General features: G+C 38.3%; 1 protein-coding gene and 2 non-coding genes across 16 annotated transcripts in view; all 3 read right to left on the bottom strand.

The window, feature by feature from the left end:
- Positions 1–13,284, bottom strand: part of CNOT1 (CCR4-NOT transcription complex subunit 1) — a 96,736-nt gene that overhangs the window by 37,228 nt on the left and 46,224 nt on the right. For 6 of the 14 annotated variants that reach the window (XM_075940505.1, XM_075940502.1, XM_075940500.1 and 3 more), the window contains 8 exons: positions 11,815–12,016; positions 11,160–11,306; positions 9,851–9,975; positions 7,048–7,334; positions 5,476–5,554; positions 3,823–4,053; positions 3,151–3,291; positions 1,758–1,937 (listed from right to left, as the gene is read on the bottom strand). In XM_075940505.1, the coding sequence (XP_075796620.1) occupies positions 1,758–1,937; positions 3,151–3,291; positions 3,823–4,053; positions 5,476–5,554; positions 7,048–7,334; positions 9,851–9,975; positions 11,160–11,306; positions 11,815–12,016 (1,392 nt within the window). The remainder of the gene's footprint in view (positions 1–1,757; positions 1,938–3,150; positions 3,292–3,822; positions 4,054–5,475; positions 5,555–7,047; positions 7,335–9,850; positions 9,976–11,159; positions 11,307–11,814; positions 12,017–13,284) is intronic. The other 8 variants (XM_075940498.1, XM_075940509.1, XM_075940503.1 and 5 more) reach the window with 5 other exon arrangements.
- On the bottom strand, positions 478–616 carry LOC112546605 (small nucleolar RNA SNORA46). Its single transcript, XR_003090336.1, has one exon. It is a non-coding gene; the product is annotated as a small nucleolar RNA SNORA46 (small nucleolar RNA).
- Positions 12,927–13,062, bottom strand: LOC112546606 (small nucleolar RNA SNORA50). The gene has a single exon (XR_003090337.1). It is a non-coding gene; the product is annotated as a small nucleolar RNA SNORA50 (small nucleolar RNA).

Genomic DNA, 13,284 nt, shown 5'->3' on the forward strand with positions numbered 1-13,284 from the left:
CAAGTTTAAAATACTTCCATAGTTGGGTGGATGCAAGTCAGCTTACCTGGACCTAACTGCATGGCGTAAACCAGGCCCACCATTAAGTACAAGGTGGAAAGGATTGTTTAGGATAAGTAGCTAATGCACATATCAAGGGACAATTTAAGGTGAAGTGGCCTATACAAAGGTCCCTTGAAAAGTATGTTAACTTCTTGTGCAAATCAATTTGTTTCACTTTGTATTTAGCTGAGACATTTCCCAGACCTGAAGAAGCTATTTGTAAGCCCTCAAAAGCTTGTGTGTCTCACCAAAAGATGTCTATTCTATTAAAAAAAAAGGTATTCCCTCAACACCATGTCTCATATCCTAGGACCAAACACAGCTACAAAAAAAACTGCCTCTCCTCCCCCTCCTATAATGGCATATAAATTGTCAGCAGTGAATAAAGTTTTGGTCTCTGAAGACCTTTTAAACATGTAGTGAATTTGTTGCTAATTCTATTCCTTAGCTTACTGTAGCATCAACCAAATGGTAAAAGGTCAGTTGCGCTCACAACAGTGCCAAGGATTTATTTTGCACTACAGCGTAACCTACAGTGGAGAGAAATTCCATCCATAGGTTTAAAAATAGTGCCAACTGATTCCTGTTTTTCACTTTCTCCTTGCCATTTCAATAAAATTCTTTAAGTCTAGCCCAGTTTTAACATACTCCTCTGCCTGCACTTCACTAGTTGGAAGAGAATTAAAATGAAATCTGGTCACCACAAGTTAAAAGGTAGCAGATGTAACACAAAAGGAAGTGTTTCTTACATAGTCAATCTGTGAGACTCCTTGCCAGGGGATGTGGTGAAACCCAAACCTTTTCACTGGTACAAATAAGGACTGCCTCCCCTATGATTTTGGAGGGCATTGTACACATGCATGGTATTCCACAAATCCCCCCACATTCATACATTTTATTAGAAGCTCTGCTAAATTCACCATATCATTGCACATCTTATTTAAAATGACTGCAGTAGAGTATTTTGTTTAATAAATCCTGTGTAATGAACTAGTCAGCTTCAACAGGACAATTTCTTTTCTTTGATAAATGGCATCTGTAAGACATCCACTGTCTAGTCAAAACTTTCTTGGATCTTCATTCAAGAAGGCTCTATATATGCAACTCTGATTCTTGGTATAGGTATAATGATTCAGCTGGCCATTCTGTACAGTTTGCAAACAAGTAATTATCTTTACAGAGTTGTCAAATGCAAACATTTCCCCCTCTAATCATTCACTTACACTAAGTTTTTACTTATCTAATTTTCCAGACACCAGTGCAGTTTTTAAGTTAACTGTGCTCCTACAAAGGTTTCTTTACATTAATTGCAAGTTAACAGGCAGAGTCAATAGAAACAATATTACACTGTAGGTAAGAACTCTGTCTTATGGGAGCAGTCTGCTAAGGAAAACAAGCCCTCCCCTCACCACCATGACAAAAGAGCTTCATAATAAATACCTGTTCCTCTCAACTAAGCCTTGCAGAACACTGCTCAGCCAAAACAGTTGGATAGAGAAACAGCAAACCTACCCATCAATGTTCATAACAGATAGTTTTCAGGCCAATAGTAGTACTTAAGGCATTTTCCCTGCCCAAATTATGAAAATAAACCCTGTTAGTCTACTTGGTAAATAATGGCTAATTTAGAAGCTCTGAGCTATATTTGGATAGTGGTGCGTGCAATGCCTATATGATTGAAAACTGCAAGCGTCAGAAGAAAAGTGACTTGTTACCTTAATATTTCTGTAGGTTTCATTCAGAACCATCTTGTTAAACTCTGGATTCTTAAGAGTGTCAAGGAAGTTTGAATATAGGCTGTGAAAATTTGGCTCAATACTGACTCTTTTCATCACAAGATACTGTGAAACCCAAGGCATGAATTCTTCTTTCACTGTTTCCTTCAGCTCCTCAACCTGGCTCCATCACACAACAAAACAAAAACAAAACAAAAAAAAGCCACAGAAATTACAGTGAAGACAGTGGTAAAATGACTTTACCAGTACTGATCAATGTTAGGGTTTGTTCCAATTCCAGAACTGTTTTGGTCAGACAGATTACAACAGCCAATAAATCAACTTAAATCCATTTCAATCATTTGAATGCAGACACCCCATCTTTTGTGGAATGCTGAATGTTTACTGCATTACAATTCAGTAAATATTAAATTAAACCAACTTTATTGAATGACAACTCTGGAAACTGAAGGTGTATTTATAGAAAAGAGGATACTACTCTTAGTATGAGACTAAAGTCCAACCTAGGTTCTAGTGTTAGAGGACAGAAATTAAGCTAACTATACAAACCTTGACTCTGATTACCAAACAGGTACTAGCTGTAGCTGCATATTCTGCTATGTGAACACTTGTCTAGATCACAAATTATCGGCCAAACAGCAATATGACTAGTACAAAAGTTTATTATAACTGTACCCATCAGAAAGTGTTCACCTGAAACCAGAGGGGCAGAGAATGTGACCATACACAACTTTAGTTTAGACAAAGGATAATGCTTTGTGAGAATAAAACCGCACCACTGAACAAGAGCAGTTAATTGTCCAAAAATTATTGGAGCCCACATATTTTGAGGTGAAACATTGTAATGACCATGTTCATGCTGCTATTTCATCCTGTACTCTTATCTTTGGGAGAACTGTTTTAATATATCACGCAAAGAATATCTTCTAGAAGGACAGGCTTGAAATTAGTCCATATTAAGTCAGTAATAGTTTCAGGTACCAGAACTGTCCCTGAAGTTGCCATCAGTTTAAAAGAAGAGTTACTGTGTGACAGACCAACTGTTCAACAGATGTAGAACCTGAAACTATTTTTAAAAGAAAAAACAAACAATGAAATTTCATGTAGGTCCTTCACTAAAGTAGGGGAGGGAGATATTTAATACAATGGTGCAGGAATGTACAACTTCTCCCGCAGAAGAAGGGCTATTAACTCAGACTGAGAAGAGGGGAAGTGAAATTAGTATTTTTAAAAAATACAGTTGTAATTAAAGATTTACAAGGTTTGTTTTTGCAAGATATCTGTTCACCTTCATCACACATGGCATTAGAACAGATGAGTTCCCGCTAGAAATAGGGAATAATGAAACAAGATAACTTTCTGCCACACTTACCTTCTGGGTCATATTTGATTGAGACAGATTATTGAATATGAAAGCAATTTTTTCCTGAACATTTTCTGGGGGTTCCACTATTCTCTCAGTTTGATCAGTTGCCACTAGTAAGGTATCAATGTTGGTAGTATTAATGGAAGGCTGTAGGAAGACAATGACAAATTAAGAAAAAAATAGTGCAAAGAGGGACAGTATTAAGTGGCAATAGTTCAAAGATTTTAATCAGTTTAATAGTAAAGTTAACACTTCTAATCTTCCGAGAAAGATGACCTAAGAGTGGAAAAAGTTATGTATGTAGTGTGGATATGCAACCCAATCCTCATTCCCTATAGTTTCCCCCTTAAAAAAAAGCACCCTGCAACAGGAAAACCATGTTAATTCCCATCCGTCCATCCCACCCTTAGCTAAATTTTTGCTTTTTGGCTAGAAAATGCTAACAATTCATTGCCAAAAGTGTTCTCTGCAGGACAACAAAGGTTATTTCCTACCAACCAATGCTTGCAAGAGGCTAAATGCTTTATGATACAAATCCAAAGAGGATCACAACTCAATAACCTAAAGTACAAACATTTTCTCTTGAGTGGTAAGGCTCTGGTATTCACTGAGAATCAGCCATTTCCTAATTCGGTTTACCCCCCAATAAAAGCCCTGAGAAGTGATAGGGCTGCTTACCGGCACATCCTTCTTGAAGCTGACTCCAGTTGGCCGAGTGATTGTAATGGTTTTTGCCACGGTGGTGGTGGTGGAGGTGGTTACTATAGTGCTGACTTGGCCAGCAAGTGGCGCTTTTGCTGGAACCTGGGCCTGGGCCTGAGCCTGGGCAAGTGCAATACTTCCAGGGGTGGTGATTGAACCCTGCATCTTCACAGGAGGGTCTCTTGATTGCTGTCCATATTCAATGTACTAGAGGTAGGCAGACAAGAGATGTTCTGAAATTCACACATCTAGCAATGAAACTGAATCCTGATACTAGATGCCTCTGAACTATAATTCACCAGACTGAACTTCAGAGAACTTCAGTCTGGAAATTTTATATTAAACTCAATCTTTAGAATATAGAACTTTTGTGAATGCATTTACAAAAAGCAAGTGAGCAAGCAAAAACCTGGACAGGAACTCCTTGGTAAGTTCTACTAGAGAAGCCTCTTTCCAGTCCCAGTTTACAAGGCTATAGAAAGACTGACTAGTATGGCCTTCAGAGGCATGCACGCCATCCCCACGCTAGAGGGGCTGCTGAGTGACAGAAGGCAGAACCCCATTCCAAGTCCACAGACAGCCACACAGATGGCCTGTGGAGTGAGAAAGTTGAAGGGACTGTGTTACCACACACCCTACAGTGCAGAGTGGGTAAGAAAGTCTTCCCCAGAAACTTACAGCAATAATATAAAGATGGAGGAAGCCTGAATTGTGGCTCAAAGAAAACGCCAATTCAAATAGGTCTTAAATTTCTGCACCCACAGAAGTAATTCTACAATGGCCTACCATTGTAGAAGTAATTCTACAATTCTTTAGAGTAGTGCATTGACCTAGAGATTTACAATCTAGTCAAAAAGTTACAGCTGCAACACGTAAAACAATTAGTTAAGACAGCTCAGATTTTGCTTCATTTGTGGACTAGAGGAGTTATTGTCTACTCGATGTCATGGCAGCCACTTTTACTAAGCTGCAACTACACATTCAAGGGTGTGTGGCCATAGGATAAGCATCTATACAAGCCCCTTCCCCACCCCCAACAGAAGGATCATTGATTCCAACATTGCTTTTACTGTTTGGACTACAGTGCACTCCCATACTTTTGATCAGACCTAATTGTTCTGTCCCTTGTTTGGATTACTTTTAGCAGACCTGAGCACATAATTTGATCAACCACAGCAGAGGCACATTTATTCAATAGGGAAGGCCAACATTTTGGATGCAACAGGAATGTAAACCAAGGGTCAGACCCTGGACATTAAGGTGACAGCACTTTTTAAAGCCTTTGCAAATGGCAATATGCCATGGATGGCCATATGGCTACACAGGTTAGGCACTTATTTCAACACAAGCAAGCTAAATAAACTTACAGAAAAATGGAAGGCACTGGTTTACCCCTACTGCCACTCCCCCAAGCCCAAGGGGGGGGGGGGGGGGAGGGAGAACATACATACATATATTCAGGTCTATAATTTGCTCACACAAAACATTAAAAATGTCTGTGTTATTTTATGTACTTGCATGGTCATACAAGACTTATGAATGTTTAGGCTAATTTTAATAATAGAAATCAACTCAATAGATTGTTTCTCAAATTCATGAATTCGTTTTCTATCATTCTTAAACACTCACCTCCTGTAGGTGATGAGGGAACTGTATAAAGTGACTAATAGAAGCCAAGTGCTGACAATACTGGGGATAGTCCTTCAATCTGTCAACAGTAAAACTGTCCATTAGTCAGAGAGAAAGATTGAGCCCTGATAAAGAACATACCACAGAGCAATACAAAGGGTCACGGCCTATGTTGCTCCCTAACATACAAAATTTGCTTGTGTAGCACAGCTGCAAAGTTGAGAAGCAAATTTTGGTAAGAGGGCTGGTAGCAAAATAGAGCAGTTAACAGCAGTGCAGTGGAAGGGTAAGTCAAACTGACCCATCTATTGCCATATATTCAATACCTAGACAGTTAACTAGATGCCAAATTGTGTATGCAGTAATGGCACCATGATTATACTTCTACTTCAATGTTTAGAACTATCCCCTACGTCTGAATGAAATCTCTCCCTGTGCTTAGTCATTTTATTCTGTGTATATCTGCAAATGCTAGATGGCAGTCATTAAAGTTTTAAAACCCAATTTGTAATGCTGTGTATTTTACCAAGAATGAATCAAAGTAATAAATATTGGGTAGGTCAGTCTTGACAATACCATTTTAGTTTGCTAGGCAACAGAAACTTAATAGCTATAGCGAGGCTTTCAACTATATAAAAACAGCTGTTTGTATCTTAAATGTATCTTAAATTCAAAAAGTTGGATAAAGCATTACAGAATTAAAGGGTACAGGGAAAAACATTTATTCAGAGCACACATTTAAAGATGCTAAATTGGCACCTTTAAGAAGACTTCCTTAAATCAAATGTAAGAAAGAAGAGTTCTCTTACATCCAATTATACTTAAATTATCCAAAAGGCCTGGCTCAGTTTCCCCATCTGCAAACAGTCTACACTCCTGGCCCCAATGTATCTGAGAAAATCTCTAACTTGTTGTCTCGCTGGCAATATTTCACAAGCATTTTCTGTCAGGTGGAAAAATTAAGTATCTGCTAGCTAAAACATATGCAGATAGCAAAGTTTGAAGGTTTTTTTCATATTACTACAGGAGTATTCCTTCTAACCCTACAGATAGCCAGTGAAGTAGAACATTCTGCAACATGGCTCATCTGAGAGGATTTAATACTTTCATTGCAAGGACCAAAATTTGTGTTAGTGTCTGACCAGTCTCATATTTAAGAAGCAACTTGTTACTTTGAGTAAGAGTGCCTATGTAGAACATTCTTAACCAGTGGATCAGGGTTTATCAATTACGTCTTGAGTTAAAGGTATATCTGTACTTTAGAGACTGAACACGTGACAATTAGATTTCATAAAATATATTCAGTTGAATTTTAGAGAGATGTTTGAATGTAGCCTCAAGCCCATGCTGACTATGTATTATGACTAACATTTGATTTTTTTTTTAAACCGATTATCTTTAGGCGGGTTTTGTATGTTAGCTTGGAATTGGATTATGATCAGGTTGTGAGATGTGCCAGTATTGACATACCATTAATCCCGTATAGCTATTACTAAGTATATGACTAGAGCAGGCATACGTTTTATAAAACATCTCATGCATTTTTTTTGAAATATTACAAAAATCACTCACCTATTTTTAAATCTATCTAGTGCAGCAATACCAAAATAGTACATTTTGGATGCAAAAGGCTTTCGTAAGGCTTCAAGAACATAGCGCAGGGCCAGGCCCAATGCCATGTAAGTAACCAGTCCTTTCTCTATTATCCCACCAAACAGGCAGGCTGTTATATGCAGCTCTTTGTCTGGGTACTGGGGGAAAAAACGGTATTCCTCAAACAAGTTCCTCAGCATACAGTTAAACACTTCTCGTTCCCGCTTAATGTTGGAGTCCTTAAACCTCTGTAGCATTTCTAACACCTGCAAAGAAATAGAAACTGTTACCAAGAGACTTTCATCTCAGCCCTTTCACACCAGAGGGTTCAAGAGCACCCTGTGACTAGTCACTAATATAAACTGCACTGGGAAAAAATTCCCAGTGCAATACTGCCAAAGTGAAGGTGGGTCTCTATATGTAACCTCAGACTCTTTTTTTAAAGTCTTGTCAAGAGATGACTTGACCGCTAGCTTTTAGTGTGGCTATTATGCAGATTCTAATTGGTATATTTTTAACAAAAGCTTTTAAGTACAGTGAAAGCTTTGTTATCCAGCCCTTTTAATTGGAAAACTTGGTTAACTGGTATTGCCCCAGGCACAATACCCCTCCTCCCTGTGTTCAGCACATGCAACTGACTCCCGCCTGTCCAACTGGATGGCTTGATGCCTCTGGCTATTGCAGGGCTTCTGACCACTGGTGGATATCATCAGCAGAAGCCTCCTTCCCCCCCCCATCCTGACTTGAGCTGCCAGGAGCTGGATCTGCTGGAGGGCTCCTGGGCAGTTGGCTTGCCACTTAGAACACCTCTGTGGCTCGGAGGAGGGGGGTAAGGAGAGAGAATTGCCAGATGTTCCCAAGGGGTGGGGGTTGGTTTCTTTCAGGCAGGGGGCAGGGGCAGAGCAATAAGCTTGAGAATCTGGCACATTCAATTAACCAACAACTCCCATTCTCCATCAGTGCCAGATAACAAAGCTTTCACTGTAGTTGTCAATCTGATTGCACTGCTACATTTACAGATCAGATGACTTCATCCCAGCCGTACATATTCAAACTTGTCTAAATTTGTGTACATAGTATCAGCCCAAAAGTATTAATTGCAATTGTCAGTACTTTAAAAAATTATGGTCAGAAAAGAGACTGTAAAAAACAACTTCCTCATTCAGATCTGCTCTCTATGTATCCCAGCTCAAGTTTGCTTTTGGTCTTATTTTATGAAAGACCTCTCATTAGCGCAGCTAACTGAAAAAAAAAGCTCAATTTTATTTGGCTCAGAGTACATTCTGATTGCAGAATCATTGGGACACGTGTCTCATCTCATTTGAATTTCATTCCAAAATTGAGTTTGTAGGACTGATGGTTATACAGATATTTACTTGTAAGACTGATTAAGTTTTGATCAAAACAGAATCACGATTGTCATTTTAATTGACATACTTGTGTTTTAAAACTATTTTCCCAAGGAATCTCTTAATTATGGAAAGTAATATTCAAGGCTTCACAAAATGAGTGTTTGAGCACAAATAAGGAATGTGTGCACAAGTACTTAACATACCAATTGTGCACCTCATCAAGAACCATAATTGTGTCCCTACCCATGCAAATAAAATGTCAGACTGTCCTAAGCAGTACTTTTGTATGCAGGAAAACCGCTTCTAAAAAGGTAGTTTTCTTCAAATCTATGGCCTTGGAAAAAGGAAAAATTAGCAAAATCCTTTACTTTACTCAGGACAAGTGGACAGTTAAACATTTCTCTTCAAGTCCTCAGACATTGTTTGTCAGATCTATACTTCTGACATGCTTGCTTCTGAATTAAAGCAAATCTCTTGTATGTCATTGTAGCAGGGTAACTACTTTTATTTTAATTTTTCCCCCTTCAATACTCATCAAGTAATTGGAAATTCAGCAACAGATTTTTACAGCATTTGGTCTGTGAAACAATTGCTCAGAGGTTTCAAGACTATGTTGTAGATTACATCTTCTAAAATATTGCTAAATTTAATTTCTCCTTTATCAGATGTAAATATTTACATTTATAAATTTGTCAGATTTATTTGCAGCTATCTTCAAAAAACACTTTTCTAATATCACTTTGTACGGCTCCTGTACAGTTTCATAATGAAAATGTATGAAGTAGAGATAAACAGTGCTTTTCAATATTCCATAAGTGGGCAGATATATTTAGAGGGACATCGTTTACTTGAAATAGTCTATTTCAAAAAGCAAATTGAACTTAGCCTCAAAATTAGTGTCTCTTTAAAAAAGGAAATTAAGTATTTTCTGATTAAGTATTTTCCTCTCCCTGTTGTGCAAGTGTGTGAAGGGGAAATTGACTAGTGCCAGAAGAAAGGAAACACACTACAAAGTACTGTCAGTATATAAACTGAAAGACCATTTTTCACCTGTCATTTATAGTAATTAATTACATGTCTTATTCTTTTCAGATAAAATATGGTTTAAGTTGATGGGGTCCCTTTAAGATTTGGCAATGTTGAATACTTGTGCTTTGATTCCACCTGATTAGGTCCATCCAATTTAACATTTTCAACAGCTGGAACTTAAAACTGCACTTCAACAGTTGAACTTGTGTATGAACAAAAATGGTTTACAGCAGAGACAGGCTCCTGAAAATGAGTGCTCAGTTTACTTCCTCAAACTGCAACCAAACAAAAAGCAATGTTGCTATTTGCCCCTGTTTTTGTTTATTAACAAAGCCATTAAGAATTACTTTCAACCATAAGAAAAGTCTCTGGACAAGTGATGATTACAGAAGGAAACTCACCTCATCCACAGACATGGTGGGGTGGGGTGGATGGTTATAAATGCGTTGAAAGTAGCTATTTGCCTCATCATCTATTTCTTTACTAAAGTGCTGATTTGCCTCTGGCCACACCTGAGATAAGTCAGCTGTTGGGAAAATGGATAGCAAAGAGTAACAGTTGAGCTGATTAACAAATGACAATTGTTTTGCCCTTTTCAATTAATTTTCAGATATCTGATTAAATATAATTACAACTTATTTAATTATCTTCAGGGGGCTGAAATGTAAGGTTTAAGTGGGTTTGTTCATTTAATATGCACTAGTAATTTTATCTAAAATCATGGGTCTGTTAACTGAATAAGTGTGTTTCAAATTGATCACTGTGGGCAAAACAAAACAAATCTTAACCAGTGCTCCCAGAATATATTTCACCCCTAAAGTGTGTTAAACCAATGCCTAACCCCATGTGCAAGGAAATACAAAGAAAGCATGCTACACAACACTAACATGCAGACAATCTTTCACACAAGCACTTTCAGGTCAACCAGTGCACTTCAAGCCAAGTCATTGAATGCTTAGTCCAAACACCACAAAGAGGTTCAAATCAACTTGCAGTTGTACACTCACTGTTTAGCTTGTCATAATTCAGTTTTGGGACAAGCTACCAGACAGTAAACCTTCCAGACCTCATTGTGTCAGTAAGTCCACTCTCTGGCTGCACATCTTCAACAGCAACCAAAGCAAACAATGTGCAATTTGACTATACAGAGTCAAATGATTCAGCTCTGCCAGTTAAAGCCAGATGACAGACACTTGACTGAATTGGGGAGACCAAATATTCCAGGCTCAGAAACCAGTTAGCCTAAATCAGCTTCCCCCCTCAGTTTTAGCATCCTAATTCACCACTTCTTTCCTTTCTTAAAATCCTTGAGTTGGTAATATCCCACTCAAAGTACCTATGGTTCATTACTTTCCTCTACAGAATTTCTACAATACATACCTATAGCTATCACACAAATAAAACCCCTTTAAAAAGTGCACACTTTTATTCAATGTATAGCAGCATAAAGAAGCAGAGCAACACCGTTCATGCAGCTGTCTAACATTTCATTGAGTAATTTACTTTGTTACAAAAACTGCTTCTTTCTAGTCTTAGAACTACTTGGCAAGCTTCTAGTACTAGCGGTTTTAAAGTAGCCAGCTTCATGCTGCAACTAAAGCCACATTTCTGAGGCCTGCCATCTACTGGCCACAAGCCTGCCCTGGAGGAAATGCAGGTTAACTACAGACCACCAGTCACACTTCAGTCACAGACAACACTACCACTTACAAGGTTTCATCTTACTCTGCTGGAATGTAGGTTGGTTCAGTCCAGATGTACTCAGTTTCCTTTGCACGAAGGGATCGTTGTTCACTGCAGGGAGGCCCAGGGCCCCAGTCCCTATACCAGTTAGGCTACCCGTAGTAAGACCACCTACTGGGGCCAAACAAGGTATCAGTCATATCATTTGTACTCAGCTACTTGCATGCAGTAAGAAAAATGCTTATTCCCACCAATCTGACAAGGTGGTCACAACTATCTCCATATTATCCAATTTCACATGCAATTTAGCCCATTTTACACTACTGCAAGCAAGTCCATCAAAAGGCTCAGACTGCTCCCAATCAAAATTTCATCCTTTATTCAAATGGGAGCACTTTAATATTCGTCAGATGTCTTAAATATGCAAAATGTTCCAAGCAGGTCAGAATTGCATACCAATAACTGTTTTTAAATGGGAAAATCCCCTTTCCTGTAGTACATTGCATTGATTTGCTATGCAATGCTAAGTATGCTTTGTGTAAAAAAGTGGGGGCAAATTCTATGCAATTTTAATTCAATCCTAGCAAATAAGCAGACTGCTATTCTTGTCCCATGCCTCTGACCAAGACAACTATAGCAATTCTAAAAATTCCTGTTACCTCAAAAAGCAAACAAGTAGTACCTGGAAGTTGTGAAGAGAGTCCGCCAATCCCACTGAAAGCTGTTGTCTGATTTTGGGTGGAAAGGGGAGGAAATGCTTTTGCTGGTGATTGAGGTGTACTAAAAGCTGAACCCAAATTTGGAGGGAAGCCTTGCATACTCTGAGTATGTGGAACAGTTGGACCACCTAAACTAAGAGATGCCATCCCAGCAAGTGGGTCAATCTGAATAAAGAAATACAGATTATAAGCAGCCATATAAATGTACCACTTCTCTTGGCAGTAATTTATAGACATTGCTCCAATACTCAAGGACTATTTGACAGGTAGCTGAAACTTTAGCCTATGATATCATACAGGTCACCCCAACAAGATCCCATTTATCTACAAAATATACATTTATCACATTATTTTAATATTTAACCCAAGTCTGCTACAATCCTATAGATCTAAAAACCAAATTTATTAAAGGATATCCAGAGAGTCAAGATCTTAGTATTAGAAATAAAATATGTAATGCAACCCCAAAAAATGGTTAAAAGTAATATTTATATATCTGATACCACAGCAACTTATGTCTTTCAGTTTTACATCATATTAAACCAGTTACTGGCTCCAGAAATTTAATGATCAATGCTATTTATAGATCTCATTGTACAAGGGATCCCACTGTGTCCAATTTTGAGACCTGGAACACAATCTTTTGCATAGGCCTTCAGAGGTCCCAAATATTAGCAATTATAATACATTACAGAGGCTAACTCTAGGAGGTGAGCGTTCTGGAGCAGCACAATCTACCAAAAAGACAGCCAGGCTACAGACTAGTTATCTAAAACATCCTGCTGCTCTAATTGCTCACAGTAACAGTTTATAGTGTGTTCACAGGATATTTAATAGGTTTATCTAAGGATACTTTTCCTACTACTAAGAGCAGGGAATCTGCTTTACTTTTGCCTGCAAAATATTGATGCCTTTGAATTCTACCGAAATATTTGAAGTGCCAGTAATTAATAGGAAAAAAGTTCATTTCTTAAAGTTTCCATGTGCCATTGAATGTAGTTGCTAGAAGCAAAAATCTGCCTGGAATGTGTTGCTTCCAAAGGAGCAAGGGGTGGTGAGCAGCGGGGAGTAACTTAAATGTACCTTGTTTTTAAAAGAGCAGTTCAGTTGAGAGCTGAAGAGCCCCAGTTATAACAAGTCCTTATGCTCTAGCACTGTTGCTTGGCCCGTGAAGCTACAAACAAGACACATCAGGTTCAAAGGCAGTGCTTAAACCTCAAAAGTCTAAGTAAATTCTTTACCACTTTAAAGAAACCTTCGCTATATTTTTAACTAAGCCAAATTTGTATTTCCCTTTTTACTGCTCCCATTCTAAGCTTGTTACAAACACTCCAGAAGTGAAAGTTAGCTCTGAACTAAACCCATTACACGCTATTTTCTAGTTAAAAACACAAGCAAGTTATGCAGACATGCATGTATAAGGAAATTAAAGG

Source organism: Pelodiscus sinensis, chromosome 12 (assembly GCF_049634645.1).
Source record: "Pelodiscus sinensis isolate JC-2024 chromosome 12, ASM4963464v1, whole genome shotgun sequence".
NCBI classification, from domain to species: domain Eukaryota; kingdom Metazoa; phylum Chordata; order Testudines; family Trionychidae; genus Pelodiscus; species Pelodiscus sinensis.